The 23,862-nt window shown below is 40.5% G+C and overlaps 1 protein-coding gene across 4 annotated transcripts in view; it reads left to right on the plus strand.

Moving 5' to 3' along the window:
• LOC135209172 (uncharacterized) overlaps nt 1-21,846 on the plus strand; it is a 36,123-nt gene extending 14,277 nt beyond the window's left edge. For 2 of the 4 annotated variants that reach the window (XM_064241850.1, XM_064241849.1), the window contains exons 2-3: nt 17,548-18,912; nt 20,815-21,846. In XM_064241850.1, the coding sequence (XP_064097920.1) occupies nt 17,564-18,912; nt 20,815-20,863 (1,398 nt within the window). In that variant the 5' untranslated portion in view covers nt 17,548-17,563 and the 3' untranslated portion in view covers nt 20,864-21,846. Of the gene's footprint in view, nt 1-17,544; nt 18,913-20,814 lie in introns of all 4 variants that reach the window. The other 2 variants (XM_064241848.1, XM_064241847.1) reach the window with 1 other exon arrangement.
• The last annotated feature ends 2,016 nt before the right edge of the window (nt 21,847-23,862 follow it).

The raw sequence follows: 23,862 nt of genomic DNA on the forward strand, positions 1-23,862 counted from the left end.
CAAGGTAGAGGTTTTGCACTATGGCTCGAAAAAACTGGTATTAACTCACAAGTAAGATGGCAAACCAAAAAATGCCCGAAACTTGCTTTATGCAGGCTTCATGCCAGGCAAACAAAAAAGGTGAGCAGAAATCCAGTTTCGATAATGGCAGGCATTAACGTTACCAAGGTAAGAGGGTTTGCCTATGGCTCGAAAACTGGTTTATTAACTCACAAGTAAGCTGGGCAAAACAATGCCGAACTGCTTTTTAAAGCAAGGCTCATGCCCACCAGGCAACAAAAGGTGAGCAGAAATCCAGTTTCGATAATGGAGGCATTAACTACCAATGGTAGGAGGTTGGCCTATGGCTCAAAACGGTATAACCTTCACCAAGGTAAGCGGCAAAAAGCAATGCCGGAACTTGCCTTTAAGCAGGCTGATGCAGCAACAAAACGGTGAGGGGCCCCAGAAATCCAAGTTTTTGGATAAATGGAGGCATTAAACTTACCAAGGTAGAAGGTTGCCTAATGGTCAAAACTGGTATACTCAAAAGTAAAAAAAAGGCCTGGCAAAAACAATGCCTGACTTTGCTTTGCAGGATCATTGCCAGCAAACAAAAGGTGAAGCAGGGCAAATCCAGTTTTTTCGATAAATTGGAGGCATTAACTTTACCAAAAGGTAGAGGCTTTGCCTATGGCTGCAAAAAACTGGTATACTCACAAGTAAGGCTGGCAAAACAAATGCCAGAACTTGCTTAAGCAGGCTCATGCCAGCAACAACAAAAGGTGAGCGAGAAATCCCAGTTTCGATAATGGCAGGCATTGGAATTAAATTACCAAGGTAGAGGTTGGCCCCCCCTATGGCATCGAAAACTGGTTATACCTTCACAAGTAAGCTGGCAAAACAATTGTCCCGAACTGCTTTAAGCAGGGCTCATTGCCAGCAACAAGAAAAGGTGAGCCAGAAATCCAAGTTTTCGATAATGGCAGGCAGAACTTACCAAGGTAGAGGTTGGGCCTACTGGCTCGAATAAAAAACTGGTATACACCTCACAAGCCGAAAAGCTGGCAAATAAAACAATGCCGCCGGACAACCTGCCTTAAGCAGGCTCATGCCAGCCAAACAAAAAAGGTGAGCAGAAAAAATTCCCCAAAGTTTTTCTTTTGATAAATGGAGGCATTAACCTTACCAAGGTAAGAGGTTGCCTATGGCTCGAAACTGGTATATCACCCAAGTAAGGCATGGCAAAACAAGCGCCGGCACACAACTGGCTTTAGCAGGCTCATGCCCAGACAACAAAAAGGTGAGCAGAAATCCAGTTTCGATAATGGCAGGCCATTAACTTACCAAGGTCAGAGGTTGGCCTTATTGGCCTCGAAACTGGGTATACCCCTACAAGTAAAGCCTGGCAAAACAATTGCGAACTGCTTTAGCAGGCTATGCAAGCCAACAAAGGTGAGCAGAAATCCAAGTTTCGGTAATGAGGCATTAACTTCCCAAGGTAGAAAGGTTTCCTAATGGCTCGAAACTGGTATATTTCCAAACAAGTAAGCTGGCAAAACAATGCCGAACTGCTCAAGCAGGCAAAACAAAAGGTGAGGCAAGAAATCAGTTTGACAAATGGAGGCCATGAAATTTACCAAGGAGAAGGTGGCCTAGGGGCGAACAACTGGTTAATACTTCACCAAGTAAAGGATGGCCAAAACAATGCCGACCTGGCTTAAGCAGGCCTCATGGCCAGCAAACAAAAGGTTGAGCAGAAACCAGTTTCAATTTAATGGAGGCATTACTACCCAAGTAGAAGTTGCCTATGGGCAAAACGAAATGGTATTCTCCGAAACTGGTATTTACTCACAAGTAAGGCTGGAAAATAACAATGCCGAACTGCTTTAAGCAAAAGGGCTTCATTGGCAGCAACAAAAATGGTGACAGAAATCCAGTTTTCGATTAATGGAGGCATTAACTTTACCAAGGTAGAGGTTGCCTATTGGCTCGGAAAACTGGTATACTCACAAAAGTAAAGCTGGCAAAAACCAATGCCGAACTGCTTTAAGCAGGATCATGCCAGGCAAACAAAAGGTGAGCAGAAATACCAGGTTTTCGGATAATGGAGGGCATTAACTTACCAAGGTAGAGGTTGCCTATGGCTTCGAAACTGGTATACACCACAATAAGCTGGCCAAATCTTCAATGCCGAAATCTCAAGCAGGGCTCATGGGGGCCAGGGGGGGGGGGGGCAAACAAAAGGTGAGGCAGCAATTCCAAAAGTTGCGATAATGGATCATTTACCTTACCAAGGTTAGGAAGTTTTGCCTTATGGCTTTCGAAAAAACTGGTATTACTCACAAGTAGGCTGGGCAAAACAATGCCGAAATGCTTTAGCAAAAGGCTCTGCCCAGCCAAACAAAATGTGAAAGCCAGGAAATTTACAGAGTTTCGAATACTGGAGGCATTAACTTACCAAGGTAGAGGTTGCCTATGGCTCGGAAACTGGTAGACTTCACAAGTAAGCTGGACAAAACAATGCCGAACCCGAAACTTTTTAGCTTAAAGGCCAAGGCTCAGGCCAGCAACAAAAAAGGTGAGCAGAAATCCAGTTTCGATAATGGGAGGCATTAACTTTACAAAGGTAGAAGGTAGAGGGTGCCTATGGCGCGAACCTGGTTAGTTACTTCACAAAGTAAAGCTGGCCAAAAACAAATGCCGAACTGGCTTTAAGCAGGCTCATGCCAGCAACAAAAGGGAAGCAAAAGGAAAATCCAGTTTCGATAATGGACGCATTAACTTAAACAAGGTAGAGGTTGCCTTTGGCTCAAAACTGGTATACTCACAAGTTTAACTGGCAAAACAATGGCCGAAACTGCGTAAGGCAGGCTCATTGACAGGCAACCAAAAGGTTGAGCAGGAAAGCCAAGTTTTGATAATGGAATGGATTAACTTCCAAGGTAGAGGTTGGCATTGCCTATTGGGCTCAAAACTGGTAAACTCCAAGTAAGGCTGGCCACAAAACAATGCCGAAACTGCTTTTAGCAGGATCAATGCCAAGCAACACAAAAGGTGAGCAGGAAATCCAAAAGTTTCGATAATTGGGAGGCATAACTTACCAAGGTTAGAAGGTTGCCTATGGCTTTTCGAAAAATGGTATACTCAAAAAGTAAGGCTGGCAAAACAATGCCGAAACTGCTTTAAGCAAAAGGCTCATGCCAGACAACAAAAAAGGTGGAGCAGAAATCCAGTTTCGATAATGGAGGCATTAAACTTTACCAAGGTAGAGGGGTTGCCTATGGCTCGAAAACTTGGTATTACTCACAAGTAAGCTGGCAAAAACAATGCCGTAACTGCTTTAGCAGGATCATTGCCAGGCCACAACAAAAGGTGAGCAGGAAACCTTTCCAGTTTCGGATAATGGAGGCATTAAACTTACCAAGGTAGAGGTTGCCTATGGCTCGAAACTTTTATTAAACTACCCACAAGTAAGCTGGGCAAAACAATGCCGAACTGCTTTTAAGCAGGCTCATGACCAGCAACAAAAGGTTGAGCAGCAAATCCAGTCTTTCGATAATGGGAAGGCAATTAAACTTTACCAAGGTACGAGGGTTGCCTATGGCGCGAAAACTGGTATACTCCCACAAGTAAGGCTGGCAACAAAACAATTGCCGAAACTGCTTTAGCCAGGCTACATGCCAGCAACAAAAAAGGTGAGCAGGAAATCCAGTTTCGATAATGGAGGCATTAAACTTACCAAGGTTAGAGGTTCGCCTATGGGCTCGAACTGGTATACCCAAACAAGTAAGCTGGAAACAATGCCGAAGCGAAGGCAGGCTTCATGCCAGCAACAAAAGGTGAAGCAGAAATCCAGGTTTCGATAAACAAATGGACCGGTATTAAATTAACCAAGGTAGAGGTTGCCTATTGGCCGAAAAAATGTAACTCACAAGTAAAGATGGCCAAAAACAATGGCCGAACTGCCTTTAGCAAGGCTCCATGCCAGCAACAAAAGGTGAGCAGAAAATCCCAGTTTTTCGAATAATGGAGGCATTAAACTTACCAAGGTAGAGGTTGGCCTTATGGCCTTCGAAAACTAGTATTTAATCACAAGGTAAGGCTGGCAACCAAAAACAATGCCGAATGCTTAAGGGCAAGGCTCATGGCCAGCTCAAAAGGTAGAAAAGGCAGAAATCCAGTCTCCGATAACTGGAGGCATTAACTTACCCAATGGTAGAGGTTTTGCCTATGGCCTCGAAAAAACTGGTATACTCACCAAGTAAGCTGGCGAAAAACCAATGCCGAAACTGGGTTTAGCAGGCTCCATGCCCGCAAAAAACAAAAGGTGAGCAGAATCCAGTTTTCGATAATGGAGGCATTAACCTTACCAAGTTAAGAGGTTGGGCCTATTGGCTCGAAACTGGTATACTCACCAAGTAAGCTGGCAAAACAATGCCGGAAAACTGGCTTTAAGCAGGCTCATGCCAGCAAACAAAAAGGTGAGCAGAAATCCCGAGTTTTCGATAATGGAGGCATTAAACTTACCAAGGTAAGAAGGTTGATTTATTGGCGCGAAAAACTGGTATACTTCACAAGTAAGGCTGGAAACAAAAACAATGACCGACAACTGCTTAGCAGGGGCTCTATGCCAGCAACCAAAAAGGTTGAGGCAGAAATCCAGTTTCGATAAATGGAGGCCATTAAAACCTTACCAAAGGTAGAGGTTGGATTGATTATGGATCGAAAACGTGGTATACTCACAAGTAAGCTGGCAAAAACAATGCCGAACGAACTGGCTTTAGCAGGGCTTTTCAATGCCAGCAACAAAGGTGAGCAAGAAATCCAGTTTCGATAAATGGTACGGCATTCAAACCTGTTACCAAGGTAGAGGTTGGATTATGGGCTCCGAACAAACTGGGTTATACTCACAAGTAAGCTGGCAAAACAAATTTGCCGAAACTGCTTTAAGGCAGGCTCATTGGCCAGCAACAAAAAGGTGAGCAGAAATCCAGTTTCGATAATGGAGTGGCATTTTAACTTTTACCAAGGTCGGAAGGTTGCCTATTGGCTCGAAAACTGGTTATACCACAAGTAAGCTGGCAAAACAATGCCGAACTGCTAAGAAGGCTCATGCCAGCAAACCAAAAGGTGAGCCAGAAATCCAAGTTTCGATAATGGAGGCATTAACTTTACCAAGGTACAGGTTGCCTATGCCGAAACTGGTATTACTCAACAAGTAAAGGCTGGCAACAAAAACAATGCCGAAAACCTGCTTTAGCAGGCTCATGCCAGCAACAAAAGGTGAGCAGAAAATCCACGGTTTAGGACATTGGAAGGCATTAAACTTCCCAAGGTAGAGGTTTGACCTATGGCTCGCGAAACTGGTATTATACTCCACAAGTAAGGGCTGGCAAAAACAATGCCAAACTGCTTTAGCAGGCTCATGCCAGCAACAAACGGGAGCAGAAATCCAGTTCGATAATGGAAGGCATTAACTACCAAGGTAGAGGTGCCTATGGCTTCGAAAACTCGGTATACTCCCAACAAAAGGTAGTAAGCTGGCAAAACCAATGCCGGAACTGCTTTTAGCAGGCTCATTTGCCAGCAACAAAAGGGTTGAGCACAGAAAAAACCAGTTCGAAATGGAGGCATTAACTTACCAAGGTAGAGGTTTGCCTATGGCTCGGAAAACTTGGTATACTCACAAGTTAAGTGGCAAAAACAATTGGCCAAACTGTTTTGCACGCTCATGGCCAGCAACAAAAAAAGGTGAAGCAGAAATCCAGTTTCGATAATGGAGGCATTAACTTACCAAGTTAGGAGGTTGCCTATGGCTCGAAACTGGTATACTCCACAAGTTAAGCTGGCAAAAACAATGCCGAAACTGCTTTAGCAGGCTCATGCAGCAACAAAGGAAGGAGCAGAAATCCATTTTCGATAAGGAGGCATTAACTTCCAAGGTAGGGTTGGCCTTATGGCTCGAAACTGGTATACTTCACAAGTAAGCTTGGCAAAACAATTGCCCGAACTGCTTTTAGCAGGCTCATGCCAGCAACAAAAGGGTGAGCGCAGAAATCCAATTTCGATAATGGAGGCATTAACTTACCAAGGTAGAGGTTGCTATGGCTCGAACTGCTTTGGTATATAAACCTCACAAGCAAGCAATGCAAAACAAGTGCCGAACTGCTTAAGCAGGCTCATTCCAGCAAACAAAAGGTGAGCAGAAAAGGCCAGTTTTCGATAAATGGAGGCATTCAACTTACCAAGGTGAGGGTGCCGATGGCTAAAAACTTCGTATTACTCACCAAGTAAGCTGGCAAAAACAATGCCGAAAAACTGGCTTTAGTAGGCTAATGACAGCAACAAAAGGTGAGCAAGGAAATCAAGTTTCGATAATGGAGGCATTAACTTAAAACAAGGTAGAAGTTGCCTATGGCTCGGAAACTGGATACTTTCACAAGCAAGGCTGGCAAAAACAATGCCGAACTGGCTTAAGCAAAAGGATCATGCCAGCAACAAAAGCGTGAGCGAAATTACCAGTTGACGATAATGGAGGCATTCGAACTTACCAAGGTAGAGGTTGCCTATGGTCGGGAAATGGTATTATACCTCAAAGTAAGGGGCAAAAACAATGCCGAAACGTTTAGCAGGCTCATGCCAGCAACAAAAGGTGAGCAGAAATCCAAGTCCCCCCCCCCCCGAAAATGGAGGCAAGGAACTTAACAAGGTACAAAAGGTTGCCTAATGGCTCGAAACTGGTATATTACTCAACAAGTAAGCTTGGCCAAAACAATGCCGAAGGCTTAGCAGTCCTCATGCCAAGCAACAAAAAGGTTGAGCAGAAAAAGCAGAAAATCCAGTTCCCCCCCCCGATAATGGAGGCATTAACTTACCAAGGTAGGAGGTTGGCCTATGGCTCGAAACTGGTATACTCACAAGTAAGGTGGGCAAAACAATGCCGAAGAATTGCTTTAGCAGGCTTCATGGCCAGCAACAACAAAAGGTGGGAGGCCAGAAATCCAGTTTCGATAATGGAGGCAATTAACTTACCAAGGTTAGAGGTTGATTATGGCCTCAAAAAAACTGGTATAACGCACAACGCAAGCTGGCAAAACAAGCCGAACTCTAAGAGGCTCATCCAGCACCAAAAGGTGGAGCAGGAAATAAGTGCCCCCACGATAATGGAGGGCATTAACTTACCAGGTAGAGTTGCTATGGCCTCAAAAACTGGTATACTCACAAGTAAGCTGGCAAAACCAATGCCGGAACTGCTTTAGGCAGGCTCATGCCAGCAATCAAAGGTGAGCAGATAATCCAGTTCGGATAATGTGAGGCATAACTACCAAGGTAGAGGTTTCCTATGGCTCCCCCCCCCTCAACTGGTATACTCACAAGTAAGCTGGCAAAACAATGCCGGAACTGCTTAAGACGGCTCCATGCCAGCAACAAAAGGGAGCCGAAATCCAGTTTCGATAATGGAGGCATAATTACCAAGGTAGAGGTTGCCTATGCTCGAAACTGTATACTCACAAGTAAAGGTGGCAAAACACATGCCGACTGCTTAGCAGGCTCATGCCAGCAACAAAAAGTGTGAGAGAATTCCAGTTCGATAATGGAGGCAATTAAACTACAAGTAGAGGGTGGCCATGGCTCGAAAAAATGTTATACTCACAAGTTAAAGCTGGCAAAACAATGCCGGAACTGCTTTAGAGGCTCATTGCCAGCAACAAAAAGTTTGTGCGCCAGGTAAATCCAGTTTCGATAAGGGAGGCATTAACTTACCAAGGTAGAGGTTGCCTATGGCTTCGAAAAATGGTAAATGACTCACAACGTAAGCGGCAAAACAAGCGAAAACTGCTTTAGCCAGGCTCAATTGCCAGCAACAAAAGGTAAGAGGCGGAAAATCCAGTGTGATATTGAGGCATTAACTTACCAAGGTAGAGGTGATTATGGCTCAAAACTGGTATACTCCACCAAGTAAGTGGCAAAAACAATGCCGTAAAACGGCTTTAAGCAGGCTATGCAGCCAACAAAAGATGATCAGAAATCAAGTTTCCCGGATAAATGGAGGCATATCCAAGGTAGAAAAGGTTGCCATAAATGGCTTAAAACCTGGTATACTCACAAGTAAAGCTTGGCAAAACAATGCGAACTGCTAAGCAGGCTCAGCCAGCAACAAAAAGGTGAGCAGAAATTCCAGTTTTGATAATGGAGGCAATAACTACCAAGGTAGAGGTTGCCTATGGCTCGAAACTGGTATACTCACAAGTAAGCTGGCAAACAATGCCGATCTGCTTTAGCAGGGGCTCATGCCAGCAAACAAAAGGTGAGCGAAATTCCGTTTCGATAAGGAAAAAAGGCATTAACTTACAAGGTAAGGTTGCCTATGGCTCAAACTGGTATATCCACAAGTTTAAGCTGGCAAAACAATGCCGAACTCTTTGCAGGGGCTCATGCCAGCAACAAAAGGTGAGCAGAAATCCAGTTTTCGATATGGAGGCAATTAACTTACCAAGGTAGAGTTGCCTATGGCTCGAAACTGGTTATACTCACAAGTAAGCTGGCAAAACAATGGCCGAACTGCTTTAGCAGGCATAAGCCAAGCCAACAAAAGGGCGAAAAGCAAAAATCCAGTTTCGTAATGGAGGCATTAAACTTACAAGGTAGAGGTTGCCTATGGCTCGAACTGGTATACTCCACAAGTAACTGGCAAAACATGCGAACTGGCTTTACAGCTCCTCCAGCAACAAAAGTTTAGCAGAAAATCCATTTTGATAATGGGAGGGCATTAACTTACCAAGGTAAAGGTTGCCTATGCACTAGAAACTGGTTACTCAACAAGTAATTGGCCCAAAAACAATGCGAACTGCTTAAGAGGCTCATGCCAGCAACAAAAGGTGAGCAGAAATCAGGTTCGATAATGAGCATTAAACTTACCAAGGTAGTAGAGGTTCGCCTATGGGCTCGGAAATGTATACTCACAAGTAAGATGGCAAAACCATTGCCGAAACGCTTAAGAAGGCTCATGCCAGCAACAAAAGGTGAGCATGAATCCAGTTTCGATAATGGGAGGGCATTTTAACTTACCAAGGTTGAGGTTGCCTATTAGGCTTCGAAAACTGTATAATTAACAAGTAGCTGGCAAAACAATGACCGAACGCTTTAGCAGGCTCATGCCAGCAACAAAAGGCGAGAGAAATCCAGTTGTCGAAATGGATGGCATTAACTTACTAAGGTAGAGTTGCCTTGCTCGAAAAATGGTATACTCACAAGTAAGATGGCAAAACAATGCCTAACTGCTTAAGCAGACTCATGCCAGCAACAAAAAGTGAGTAGTTTTGATGATGAAGGCATTAACTAACCTTGCTAGAGGCTGCCTATGATTTAATTGTGGCCATGTATTATAAGTTGAATGGATAAGCTGATCAGTAGAGTTTGTTTGATCAGCTTTTCAATATGACCAGCTGCTTGATGAACTTGCGTGATAGTACCACTGATGGTAATGAGATCTGATACCTCAGACCTTAAAGGCATCTCTATGAAGGCCCCACCACTCTTTTCGGTGATCTCTTTCACGGTTCTTCCCTGGACTCCGTTGATGGCCCTGTGGAATTTCCTCGGGATGTCCAGTTCAACTGTCAGATATCCTTCCATATCTTTTACACAAGTCAATGGAACTTTTTTGCCCTTGAATATAAATAGTTGTCCTCATGGTCACGATGGCATGGCTTTCTTTCCTGCAATCTACTGTCCTGATTTGAGAGATCGAGCCCAACTCTGAGGTTTCCAAGGTGTGAGAAAACCTTCCTTTCCATCTTGGGCTGATCGGGTTCCAGGTCGAACGTGATGAGCTTGCGCTGAGTTTTCTCTCTCTTTGGAGAACGGTCTTTTTCAGGCCTTTGGCTGTCATCCACATTTTTAGCGCAAGACTCTTTCTCCTTTACATTTGCAATCTTTTTGTCTGCATGATTCTTCTCAGGCAATGCTTTCGAACTTGTAAGCATCTTTCCAAGGCCTGAGTTTCTGTTTTCAGGTAGTTTGTTGCAGACATTCTCTTCTCTGAGCTGGCTTCATTAGCCGACCATCCTTTTCTAATTGCCTTTTTTGTCCTATCCACAGGTCGACCTTTGCAGACAATTACCTCTCTTCTTAAGTTCACTGGGCATTGTTTTAAAACTGTTAATTTTGCTGGTTCTTTTGAGCCCTGACTTTTGGCCTGATCTTCAAGTACACTCCCATAACACCTTGAATCTTGTCTAAAACTTTTTTTCTCCTGTTGACTCTGGTTCAGTCATTATTCCGCTGTTTCTATTCGTCTTTTCGTGTACACTGTCTTTTAACGTTTCTTCATGATGATGAACAAGTCTGACTTGTTTTTGAGGTTGAAGCTTCTTCATCTCAGTTAGACGAGATACCTCTTCCTTCAAGGCGCCATTCTCTTCCATGGCGCTTGCTAATTCAGTCTCAAGTAAAATTACCTTATTTTTTAATCCCTTTAGCTCACAATTGATGTTGGCCGCCACTAATTCACTCTTCAGTCTTTTCCTTTCTTCTGATATGTCTTCAATAATTTGATTTTGCTCGGCAATACTTCTCTCCAAGTCTTCATTGTCTCTGACAAGGTGAGTTTCCTTTTCCATCTGGACTCGGATGACTTCCTTGGCCCTTGTCAATTCCTCTTCCAACATGAGGATTGATTTCTTCATTTCCTCATTACTGCTGATTTCCCTTTTCCCCTGGCAGCTTGGTCATTACATCTTCTGGAGGTCAGTAATTGCTGTATTCGCCCTTTGTTTCTCTCCCTCCCTCTCTTTCTGGAGGGCTTCATAGTCATCGAGGGCGAGGGCAGCCTCTGCTTTCAATTGCTGGTTTCTTTGCGTGAGGTCATTGATAGTTTTGGTCGACCGTCTAATCACTGCCTCTCTATTTTTCTTAACGTCTTCAATCGTATTAGTGAGGCGGGCAATCTCTTCTTTTTGCTTGGTGTTTGTCTGCTTTAGATCATTCATGTTTTCAGTCCAGCTTTCCGTCTCTGCCTCTCTATCTTTCCGGATGGCTTCGATCTCACCGGAGAGGCGGCCAATCTCGTTTTCCATTTCGTGCTTCTTTCCTTCGAAAACTGCTTTTTCTAGCTCAAACAACGTTTCCATTTCTTCCAATTTTTTCTTGTTTTCGGTGTCACTTGGATCTTCAGTCAAATCCTGGCCCTCCTCCTCCTCCTCCTCCGTGACACAAGCGTCATCGAGAGAGCTGTCTGTCGACCACCACTCTCCTTCCAAGTCAGCATCTTCCTCTATTGAATTCCTTTCCTCTTCCTTTCGTGAAAGCCAAGTCCTCATAAACAAGATTCCTCCTAATGTCAAACACAAACCGGCAAACTTCCATGAATCCTTAAATAAACTGTTGTGAAGATTTTCCATAATTCCGAAAATTCCAAGTCTTGAATGAACATTTTCGATTTTCGTTTCCAGGTTTTGGGGAATTTGTTCGCACTGTTGTCGATCCTGTGTGGATTTCCAAAGTGTTCCAAGCAAGAGGGAGAACGACGTAATCCACTGTAGGACTTCAACAGGCGATCCATTTTGCTCGCAGCGAATAAGCTGGTCCAGAAGACCGCTATGAACACGAGCACGGTAATTAAGCCCTGAGAACAGAGCTTCCAGTAAAACTACGATGATCATCAATGCTTGTAGGCAAACTGCTTTTAGCTTTGAGGAGAACATTTTGACAATGTAGGCAGATGAAGGCACCTCACTCATTCCCTACTTTCTAAAAATGCCTCGAGCTTCATGGACTCTGAAGACGGGACTCCTGCTGGGGATTCCGTCTCCAGAGGAATGTCCAGACATGTCCCAGACGTACTTGCGTGCGAACACACGCACAAACGCATTCACGTACATATATATGTAGGGACTCGCTGGAGACTCATTTTTCGTCATGGAACCTGAAGACCGAATTTCCGTCTTCAGAATCCAGGGCTTTCCCGTACATACTTGCACGCACACACGTACGCATGTAAATATATATTATATTATCTATATATATATTAGTATATATAATATAATATATATAGATATTATAAATGCATACGAGAACATTGTAACAAGTGTTACTAAGATCTCATTTCCATATAAGGATTTCCACATCGCTGCCCAAACGTCTTATGAATGACTAGAATGACTATTCTCTCTCTGTTTTGGAATCGTTGACAATTAAACAGCTTGTGCCCCCATTAAGTGGTCTGACCTCTTCCACAGTTTCGTTTATAAGCATTGTTGACGTCCTCGATCCCAAACGAGAGTCGAGAAAGTCGCTCAGTATTTAACTCCAATAGCGATATAGGTACTGATTCAAGCGTTCTTTACTTATTTATTTTTAATTTCTTATTAAAAAAACTTTTTTTTTTTTTTGAGACTATTTAAGTTTTATGAACTTTCACTTTCGTAATTGATATGAATACCGAGTCTTGTTTTAATTTGTATATTTTTTCGTTGATTTTACAGCCCTGACGATGAGACTCAAAGTCTAGAAAATTTGGTAAATAAAAGGATAATGTTACGCTGGTATTTTGCCATCCTATCTATATATATATATATATATATATATATATGATATATATATAATATATATATATAGATATATATTATATATATCTATATATATATATAGTATATATATATATATATAGATATTGTAATCGAACTACAAATGTCCTTTAATATCTAATTCGCTCTACCTCGGAATTAATATATTTTCATATATGTTTAACCGAGGGGGAATTTATTAAGCGATAATAGAATTGGCGATCGACAGGCGCGAACCAGCGACCTCTCAATTCCAGGACTGGCAGTGTTCGGGGTGGTTTAAGGCTTCACTGCCAGTCCTGGAATTGAAAGGTCGCTGGTTCGCGCCTGTCGAGCGCCAATTCTATTATCGCTTAATAAATTCCCCCTCGGTTAAACATATATGCAAATATATTAATTCCGGAGGTAGAGCGAATTAGATATTAAAGTGCATTTGTAGTTCGATATATGTATATAAATCACGGTTAATGTGATAGACATATAAGATATATATATATAAATATATATATATATATATATATACATATATATATATATATATATATATATATATATATATATATATATATATATATATATATATTATATATATAGCAAGTTAAACACTGTATCCGTGTTCTATATATATTGTACAAAATACAATATATACAGATAGATATATATATATATATATATATATATATATATATATATATATATATATATATATATATAATATATATATATATATATATATATATATATTATATATATATTCACCATTAACATGCGTGTGTGTGTGTGTGTGTTCTTTTAGTTGAAAAGAAACTGATAGACGTATAATTAACACAACGCAGAATGTTTTATTCACAAAGAATCACGTCAACAGAAGTGACAAATCTTCAAGAAATCATTATCTTTCCAAGATAGCTAACTAACGCAATAAATAAAACAAAAATCATTATAGCCCAACAGACAGATAGATAGATAGACGGATCTATCAATCAATCAGCACGAAAGTTGACAAAGGTGAAAGACCCTACAAGCATCTCCCTATAGAGTCTGCTTTCTATTATCCACCGTTTCAACCATCGCGATGGGTCAGCCATTTTCGATCACTTTCTCTTTTTTTGCTTACTCGGGGAGTGAGCCTACAAACTATTTTGTTTTTGTTGTCGTTGTATTTGTTGGTGCCGTTGTTCTTGCTGTTGTTGGGGGGATAAGAAAGGCATATGGAGGAGCTTAGAAAGGTCTGAAAAAGGATTTTTTCGTTGCGTTAAAGATACAGGAATCTTAGGATACGATATTTATGCTTTGTTCATTAGAGTGAAAATGTCAAAAATAGATAACGTGTATGTTAAACAGTACAGAACAATCATTCCTACTAAAATATAGCGTATTTATGTTAGTTTTCGTTGGCGTAACAGCGCGCTATTTGACCGTAGATTTTAGCACGCGTCTGAGTAAGCTGGTGGTCGGATCACACCTTGTACTATCTTTTATATTTTTCAGTTAGAATCTTCCTGTGACTCATAAACAAACCACAAACTTTTTGCTCCTGCCATGTTGTTACTTTTATGACGTGATGGCTAGCAAAAGATTACTGGGAGACTGTGTTTTCAAATGTCAGCTTGACTGATTATGAATTGATATTGAAGACGACTGAGATGCAGATAGATAGATGGTTAGATAGATAGACAGAACGAATTCACTCTTAACGATAGATATCGATGCAGAAATAAGATGAAATATACCTCTGTGCGCCGGTTCGAATCCACGAGAGGACGAAATTATAATATCAGGTAAAAAAAAAATTCCCCTTCAGTCGACATATATGAAAATATATTAATTCCGAGGTAGAGCGAATTGGATATTTAAAGGAGATTTGTGGTTTAATGCATATATATGTAAATACATATAAATTAATCTATATATATATATATATATAGATATATATATATATATAATATATATATATATATATAATTACATACATGCACAGATATATATATATATATATATATATATAAAAAAATATATATATATATATATAGAGAAGAGAGAGAAGAGAGAGAGAGAGAGAATAACATAGATATCTAAGTGAAAATAAGGCGTGACTGAATAGCGAGAAAGTGAAAGCATCTATTTCCACACCCAAAGGACTTAGATTTTCGATATTCCACTTTCCAGTTTATTTTCACTTATTCGTTTACCCTTTAGGCCTCATTGGGACCCAGTATACCGCTAATTACAGATTCATAAGGTATGGTGCAATTTTTAATTACGGTTTTTTTTTTTTTTAGTTCCTGTACCAACGAGTCCTTCCGAGTATTGGTGGTTACCCATTCAAGTATTGACCATACCCGATGTTGCTTAGTTTCAACGATCGATTTACCCGCATTTTAGCGCATTACTGCCTGTGATTAATTAATGATCACCCGTTCAGGTACTGACCAGATTCACTAGAATTAGATTACACGAAACCTGTTCACAGGCGATTATCTACAAGTTAAAGGGGCTGTAGTTCCTCGTTGGACGAGTGGTTTACGAGCTCGCCTACCTATTATCTACAAGTTGAAGGGGCTGTAGTTCCTCGTTGGACGAGTGGTTTACGAGCTCGCCTACCTACTATCTACAAGTTGAAGGGGCTGTAGTTCCTCGTTGGACCAGTGGTTTACGAGCTCGCCTACCTTTTAATTCAAGTTGAAGGGGCTGTAGTTCCTCGTTTGAAGAGTGGTTTACGAGCTCGCCTACCTATTATCTACAAGTTGAAGGAGCTGTAGTTCCTCGTTGGACGAGTGGTTTACGAGCTCGCCTACCGATTCGGTAGTCCTGAGTTCGATTCCCCGCTCCGCCAAAGTGGAATCAGAGGAATTTGTTGCTGGTGATTAGGTTATTAATTTGTCGATAATGTAGTTCGGATCCTGCGATAAGCTGTGGGTCCCGTTGCTAGGTAACCAATTGGTTCCTAGCCAGGTAAAAATATATAATCCTTCGGGCCAACCATAGGAGACCTGTTAATCAGCTCAGTGGTCTGGTTAAACTAAGATATACTTAACTTTTTTCTGTGATGATACATTTTTCAATCAAGAAAAAAATCATAATTAAAAGACTATAGTAGATTCACATCAACCTTGCATCTGATGTCTAGGCCAGTCCCTTACGACGCTCCTGATTGGCTATTGACAAGCCAATCACAGGGCTGGAAACTTTCAGTCTCTCGAGAGAGTTCACATAGGCAGGATGTATGTTCCACCTTTCCTGAAAGTCGTATCCCTCAGGAGAGGTGGAGCATAGATCCTACTCATGTGAACTCTCGAGAGAGACTGAGGGTTTCCAGCCCTGTGATTGGCTTATCAACAGCCAATCAGGAGCGTCGTAAGGGACTGGCCTAGACACCGGATGCACGGTTGATGTGAATCTACTATAGTAATCCAGTTGCCTTATGCAACTAACATATAACTTATCCGCCGAGAGCAACCAGGTTCACTGAGCAATACAGTACAGGTCAGTCGCAGAGAAACGGCCGAGACAAATTTCGTGGGCCACACATCTCCAGAAAGACCCTAAGTTGTGGTTGTCGACCACGGGTCACTTAAAAGGGTCAGGTGGGAATGTTGTGTCGGCGTGGGGTGAATTGTGGCTCACTCTGGAAGGTGAGTCACTGATAATCTCTTCTTCTCCGTCTGACCTCTACTGTATTGACCTTGAGTAGCACCAATATGGAATAGTGTGCCTCGCAGTTCCAGAGGAAGTCGTCCTATTGGACCTTCGGGAGTCCAAGCGAAGGTGTAATACATTGCTACTCTAATACTAATCGCCCTGCATCTTAATATATTTCTGTCTATTTGTTACTTTTGATAGATAGATAGACAGATAGATGAACAGGCAAATAGATGATGAATTTGTTAACCTCCTGACAAAATGCTGACAAAGGTAATTTTCTCCTGTATATTGATTAAATCTTATGGATGAAAATAAAAATAAAAAAAAAACAGTAAAAAATTTTAAATATGAAAATAGAAATAAGAATGAAAATAAAAGTAATTGTTTTATTGTTTTAATATCATTTTCATTTTTATTTTTATTATTTTTATTCTTATTATTATTTTATTAATGTTAATAATAAGAACAGAAAGGCTTTACAGCAATGAAATGGTAGGAAAAGATACATACAATAAAAGTAATTGTTTTATTGTTTTAAAATCATTTTCATTTTTATTTTTATTATTCTTATTCTTATTATTATTTTATTAATGTTAATATTAAGAACAGAAAGGTTTTACAACAATGAAATGTTAGGAAAAGATACATACAAACAGAGAGAGAGAGAGAGAGAGAGAGAGAGAGAGAGAGAGAGAGAGAGAGAGAGAGAGAAAGTCTGTCATTAGTTGTTACTTTTCCACCCCGTCATCATCTCCCAACCTCCTGTTGGATCTGAGTATCAAGGGACGATGACGATGTCCAATGGAAATCACTCAGAACGGGGAATAATTAAATGTGTCTGTGCTGGAAAATGATTGAAATTGGTCTCGTGTTACCGTTTCACTTCGTTCGCCCTCATCCTGATAGAAAGTGATTTATGAAAGTGATTTCTGCCTGTTCATTAGTTTTCTTTTTTGATGTATGTACGTACGATTTGATCTGCTGGTAAGATTTCCATTTTCTTTTTTTAATTTTCCTGTCGAAAACTAGATGAGATGAATGTTGGCTTTGTCGATGATGTTGTTCTTGCCATTTTGTGTGTTGCTGGGTTGTTGTTGCAGTTTGATGGTTCCATCTAATAATGTTGCTATATTAATAACGATTCACATTCATTTTTGTTGAATGCTACGTTTAGTACACTTCCCCGCATTGAAACTGCCCAACTCTGTAAGAAAAATTAAGTCTTTTAGGCGTATGATAACTTCATCATCTTTTCCTAAACAATTTCATGACATCACATTTCCATATCCATGAAGATAATGACTGCCATCGTTCCCTCAATCATCCTGATTTAATGTTTTGTTCTCTTCAGCAGATGAAGCATAGCAGACATGGCTGTTGGTAGTCTGTTGGCTTTGCACGTCGGGGTGTCCGCCATCTTGCTACTCCACGCTGTGAGAGGGTTGGTGATCAATGATGACTCTACTGGAGAGACAGAGTACTACGTTGCCCCTGCTACTTTCAACAGGAAGGATGGGAAGGCGCTTCCAAGCACGATCATAATCTCTAGGCCTCTTGGTCTTAGAACAGATCCTCATAAAGGTTCTGAGAAAGAAGAAGAGAAAGAAAAAGACGACGACTTTACAGAAGGGTCGTTTTCTGTGATCCCTCAAAGAGAGGAGACCCCCGGAAAAGGCGAAGTTAGCGTGGAGCCCAATATCCAGTTTTACAAGATCGAATGCTCCAAAGGTCGATCTTGCACAGCTATAATTCCTGCGAGAACTACCACCATAAGTCCACCTTCCATACCTTTCACGAAACTGGAACTAAAGAAGTATCTCTCCCAATTTGGACTCTACAATGGGTTTCCTTATGATGACGATTTCGAAGCCACTGGCAGTCCTGAACCGATAAAAGAAAACGAAGGTGCCAAGTATTTCAACAAGCATGCTGGCATTAACCACAGTGTGGACAGAGCCTTTGGGACTAACAATAGAAATTACTGGCCTGGCTCTGAATATAGGCCAGGAAACCAGCCATCAAGAGGCCAGGTGTTCAAGTATCAAGGATCTGATTCTCACTCAGAATTCCCAACTCAAAGTCCCTTTCCAAACTTTTCCACTAGTAGGCCAAGTCCAGATTTCCAAATGAGGCCTATAGAATTCCCCACTCAATATCCTTCCTTGGATACTGCAACGAGAAGTCCTGTAAACAAATGGGATAAGTTTACTGCAGATTTGCCAATAAGGAAACCAGACAACAAATGGGGAGAGGTAAGGCCACTGCCCAATGATAGATTCCATGGCCAACACTCCCATGAACTGCCCTCACCATTTGGGTACGAAGATGACAGCATTAGGCCACCTAATGGTCCTCCAAGACCACCCTCACCAATAAGGACCACAACACGTCCCACAACATACGATGGAGTATGGAACCGTTATAGCATGTCAACTGTCTCACAGTTAGATAAGGACACTGGTGAATGGGTGAAAGTTTCATCGAGTAGCACCAGATTAGATCATGGTCTGTTCAATCTCTCTGAAGATGGCAGCCCCTCTCCACCTGGTCCTTTGCCACCAGCCACTCACCACACAAAAGCCAGTCTGACAGTCCTTGGCATTAGTGATAGGGAGCCCCTCTCTGCATTTGGAGATTCCGATGCAAACAAGCCTCACGTGTTATCAGTTCCAAGTGCCAACCCTGGTAGCCCTCCTGAGATGATTGAAACTGATGGCGGGTATGTTCAAATTTTATCCTCGGTACCATTGTCCATCGGTCTGCCTTATAAACCCAGTGCACCAGTGTCCTCTGACGACCCCACGGGAGTTAAAAAAGTGAGCGTTCCCCTTTCACTCTTTTCCACCTCATCTCTCACTGATGAACCCTTGTCAGAGGACACAGAAACCACAAGCACCACTACCACCACCACCACTACCACAACCACCACAACTACACTCCCCCCTGTCACTACCACTAGAACTACCACTACAACAACAACCACACAACCACCTCCTGAAGAAACAGCATTCCTAGACAACCCTTACGCTGTCATGGCTGCAGTTGGGGCTGGTTTGATACCTGCCACATTTGCAGCTCTTTTGCCAGTCTTCGTTGGACCTGGCAGGAGACGAAGGCGTAGGCGATCACCTTCTTGGTTCAATAATTACTTTTCCCCTCTGAGAGTCCCTGGGGCGTCAGAGAGATTACTGGCAGAAATGGAAGTCCGGGTCCAGCGGTCACTGACCGGCAATGGTACCAGCCACAACAAGAGATAGCAGACAATAACTGACAGTGACCATCGACTGACAAAGATATCTGACGGTATAGTCGACACTGTACATCAATGTACACAAGCCTGCCAGTGTAAATATTATCCAGCACATGAGGAGCAAAGCACTGGTCTTTTCCTTAATGGTTGTTGGATTATGTCTCTATCTTCAATTGTAGATTTATGCCGTGCACTCTAACGTATTTCCCTGCCTTCAGAATCCAATTTATCGTTATTCATAATATTTCTTGTTTAAGTACAGATCTGACAAAATTTAACTTTAGGCTTGGAAAATATTAGATAAATCTATCTTAGCTCTGTATACCATACTAGATAGGGAATTTCTTCGAACTTGCACCGAATAGTTTGCCTTCAGCATCTTTCTCATTAAAAACTGATTATATTTCTCTTGATGTTCAAATCTGAAAAATATTGTTTTGTGGAGGTACCACAATTTGAGCAATATATCTTTAATATTACCCAGTATATTTTGGCCAACATGGCTATGGATTCTAAATTTTTGTACAGTAGTAATGTTTTGAGTCAGTTTTTTTAAGATTTTAATATTGGAAAGCTGCTATTTTGTCTTTTCATAAGATAGAAGCCATATACTGTAGAAATCTATGCTATGTAATGTTTTACCAATCTTCAGCTTAGCACAAAGTAGCCTACAGTGCTTCAGAACTTGCTCTAGGTTTGTTGAGGGAGCTTCTCAGTTCTTTCTTCTCCAACAACTGGTATTCACCGAACAAATGACGTAGACAGCAACAATTTCTGGGGATGGATCCACACCAGTAATAAGACTGCAAGGAACATTTACTGAAATAATTGTCTTTAACTGAATTACAAATAATTCACACTGGCATGTTATGGACTCTCCTTTGCTAGTTTTCGTTGCACAAGGTTTTGATAATTACCTTTAAAAGTGTTCACAGAATAATTGTTATTTCTTTTTGGGGGGTTGGCGTGGGAAATTTGCTTCAGCACCCATACTTTAAGAAGACCAGAGATGCTTCCAAAATACCATTCTGTTTTGATGCAGGACTTCCCCAGAAATTTATGAGCTATTTTGATGTATTGAAAATATTACCTGTTTTGTTGCTCTATGGTACACCTTCATGTAGATACACTTATTTACTATTGCCTCACTTTCTATGTAGATAAGAGAAAATCTCAGTTTCAAATACTCAGATTTTAGGTAATGTAATAAGGAAAATCTTTATGAAAATCATACTGAATTGCTATTACTTCTCTCGATCTGCATTTTTGATTGATAGGGTTAAATTATCCTTATTGTCCATTAGTGCTCTAATATCCTAGTACTATGTCCTAAAAAGGCAACTTTTGCTAAAATTATTATATTTTTTCCAGGCTTCCTGATGGACTGAGAAGAAAATTAACTCTGAGCAGAGTTTATTGAATGCTGAGCCGCCTACCAGACGGGAGGAATCACAGCAGCGAGAGTCTTGGAATAAGGAGGCGTTGTATATAGGTATGACGGACCTACAAAACACCAGTGGAGTTGTCGAGCATTTGAGTGACTCGTACTGAGGAAGGATTTGCCCGATGCGAAAGGAACTTTTCAAAGTCTTCGTTATTCTCAGTGCGAGAAATGTTGGAGAGGTGTCTTAAAAACGACCTAACTTGTATCTTTAATGAGTTTTTTCATAAAAATCCTCCAAATTGTTACCATTCCGTCGGATCGGCGTTTTAAACCCGGAGCATACATTGTAACCCAAAATAAATTTGGCTGAATATATTTGAAGAGCTTCGTAACGGCGTAGCCTGGGACTGCCTGCCCTTATGTAGCCCAGGCCAAGGACACTCATACATGAGTATGGAGCATGAAAAACGCTGTATGAACCTCATCAAATAATTTGAAGAGGCTACTCTCTTGAAAGATAAATGATTAAAGAAAGAAAACAGAATAACGAGAAAATAAGTCCTGGTGGTACTTTTAACTTTAATTTTTTTCTTAGTTTAATATAGTGGAGGAAAATGCTTTCAGTTAAAGGCTTCATTTATGAATTAAATATTACTCCTGAATGCAATTACTGTGAAGATTTTGTGATAACAAATTCCTATATTTTCTTAAACTTCAGTCAAGTGATCTAGTAGGATTTAATGAAAATATGGTGTGAGGACAAAGCCAGTGGCATTAATCTTAAGATGCAAAGGTATTGGATAGAAACCAAGGATTGCTGGAAGGATTAGCAATTTAGATTATAAGTGGAACTAAGTAGGGGATTCACAGAGTTCATTCTAAATTAAGCATTAAGCGTGCTGGCCATGCTAGGGATGAAAATGTATAAAAATAGACAAAATAAATAAACTACATACTCTAAAGATGTGTACAAAGTATTTGTTAGTTAGTTTCACATAAAGGATTTAACTTGAGGAAAATGTGTTTAATTTCCCGATACAGACTGAAATTAACTGCCTGTTGGTGATCTCTTCAGTAATTATCTAAGAAGCCGTTGTTATGTTGTTGTGGACTACTAATCTGGCACGATGCCAGCACGGGCTCTTGCTCCAAGAGTCACCTGTAATTTCTTAAGAGACTATTTGACAAATCTTTTTGACATGTCTGAATTATTGCTTATTGGAGAGAGTTTGGAGTATTACTTATTTTTCCCCCTAAAAAAGGTCCAAAACAATATGGAGTGAATGGAATTATGCTTTGTCTAAAAATGACGAATTCCAGAGGTCACTCATATGGAATTATGCTTGGTCTAAAAATGTCGAATTCCAGAGATCTTTCATATGGAATTATGCTTGGTCTAAAGATGACGAATTCCAGAGATCATTCATATGGAATTATGCTTGGTCTAAAAATGACGAATTCCAGAGATCATTCATATGGAATTATGCTTGGTCTAAAGATGACGAATTCCAGAGATCATTCATATGGAATTATGCTTGGTCTAAAAATGTCGAATTCCAGAGATCATTCATATGGAATTATGCTTGGTCTAAATATGACGAATTCCAGAGGTGATTCATATGGAATTATGCTTGGTCTAAAGATGACGAATTCCAGAGATCATTCATATGGAATTATGCTTGGTCTAAAGATGACGAATTCCAGAGATCATTCATATGGAATTATGCTTGGTCTAAAGATGACGAATTCCAGCTCTCAGAATGAAAGATGGATCATTCATATTCTCTTTCTTCCATCATACTTTCCACCTTCTCCTAACGATTGTTTCATAGAGCAACTGCAAGTTCTCCTCCTGTTACACCTTTTTCAGACCTTTCTATTTCCCTTTCAGCGCTGAATGACCCTGTAGGTTCCAGTGCTTGGTCCTTGGCCTGAATTTCGTGTTCTCTCTCATTCCATTTCATTGGTTTTCGTATTTTCAAAAGCTCTCGAGGATCATTTTAACATCTCGTGCAACGTCACATCATTTTACTCTGAATATACATAGTTGAGAGCATAGAATTTGGAAACATAAAAGTGGAAACCTTGAATACCATAAGGACAGATTAATGTGCTATTTCTGTGGACTAGCCAAGCCATGGATGAGGTGATATGCCAGAAATGCATCTTAAGTAAAGTGTCGGGGAGAAATACTTTATAGTATATAACAGCAAAATGTTTCCATTAGGAAACATTTACCTAGTTATATATATATATATATATATATATATATATATTATTATATATATATATATATACATATATATATATATATATATATATATATATATATATATATATATATATATATATATATATATATATATATATATATGAACATTTGTAATCACTGACTGATTTGTCTACGATTCTTACGTCACAGAGAGTCTGATAGTAGTCACAGCTTTTTCATTGTTATTTTCTGTAGTTCTCGAAAAGTATTTCTAATACTTGCAGAGTTTTTTTTAGGCACAAAAATAACTACATAAGGGCTCATAAGTAATTTCATTGCTATGAGAATCTATCGAAAATTCTTACAGATTCTGCATAGTTTAAGTATGTAGTTTTCTGAGTGTGTGTGTGTGTGTGTGTGAGAGAGAGAGAGAGAGAGAGAGAGAGAGAGAGAGAGAGAGAGAGAGAGAGAGAGAGAGACAGAGAGGTTTACCAGAAGGTGCTCTGAGTCTTAGCCCGAATAGTTTGTTGTCTTCTATGTATAATATTCACGAATCTGAAAGTTTGCTGAGAGTAAACTGAATCTGAGAATATTTTAGGTTATTTTATATATATTATTAAAGAACACTAATTGCTTGGAGAAACCAAACAGGAGATTGCCACGGAGTCTAGATACACTGAAGGGATTTCCTAGTTCTGTGCCCTTTGAAGAAATGCACGAGGAATGAATAAAACTCTTTTTGAATGAATATTTTTTTTATTAATGTTATACTTCAATATACTTGTTCCCTGAATAAAAATATACATCTACAAAATGACGTCAT

Source organism: Macrobrachium nipponense, chromosome 37 (assembly GCF_015104395.2).
Source record: "Macrobrachium nipponense isolate FS-2020 chromosome 37, ASM1510439v2, whole genome shotgun sequence".
NCBI lineage: Eukaryota > Metazoa > Arthropoda > Malacostraca > Decapoda > Palaemonidae > Macrobrachium > Macrobrachium nipponense.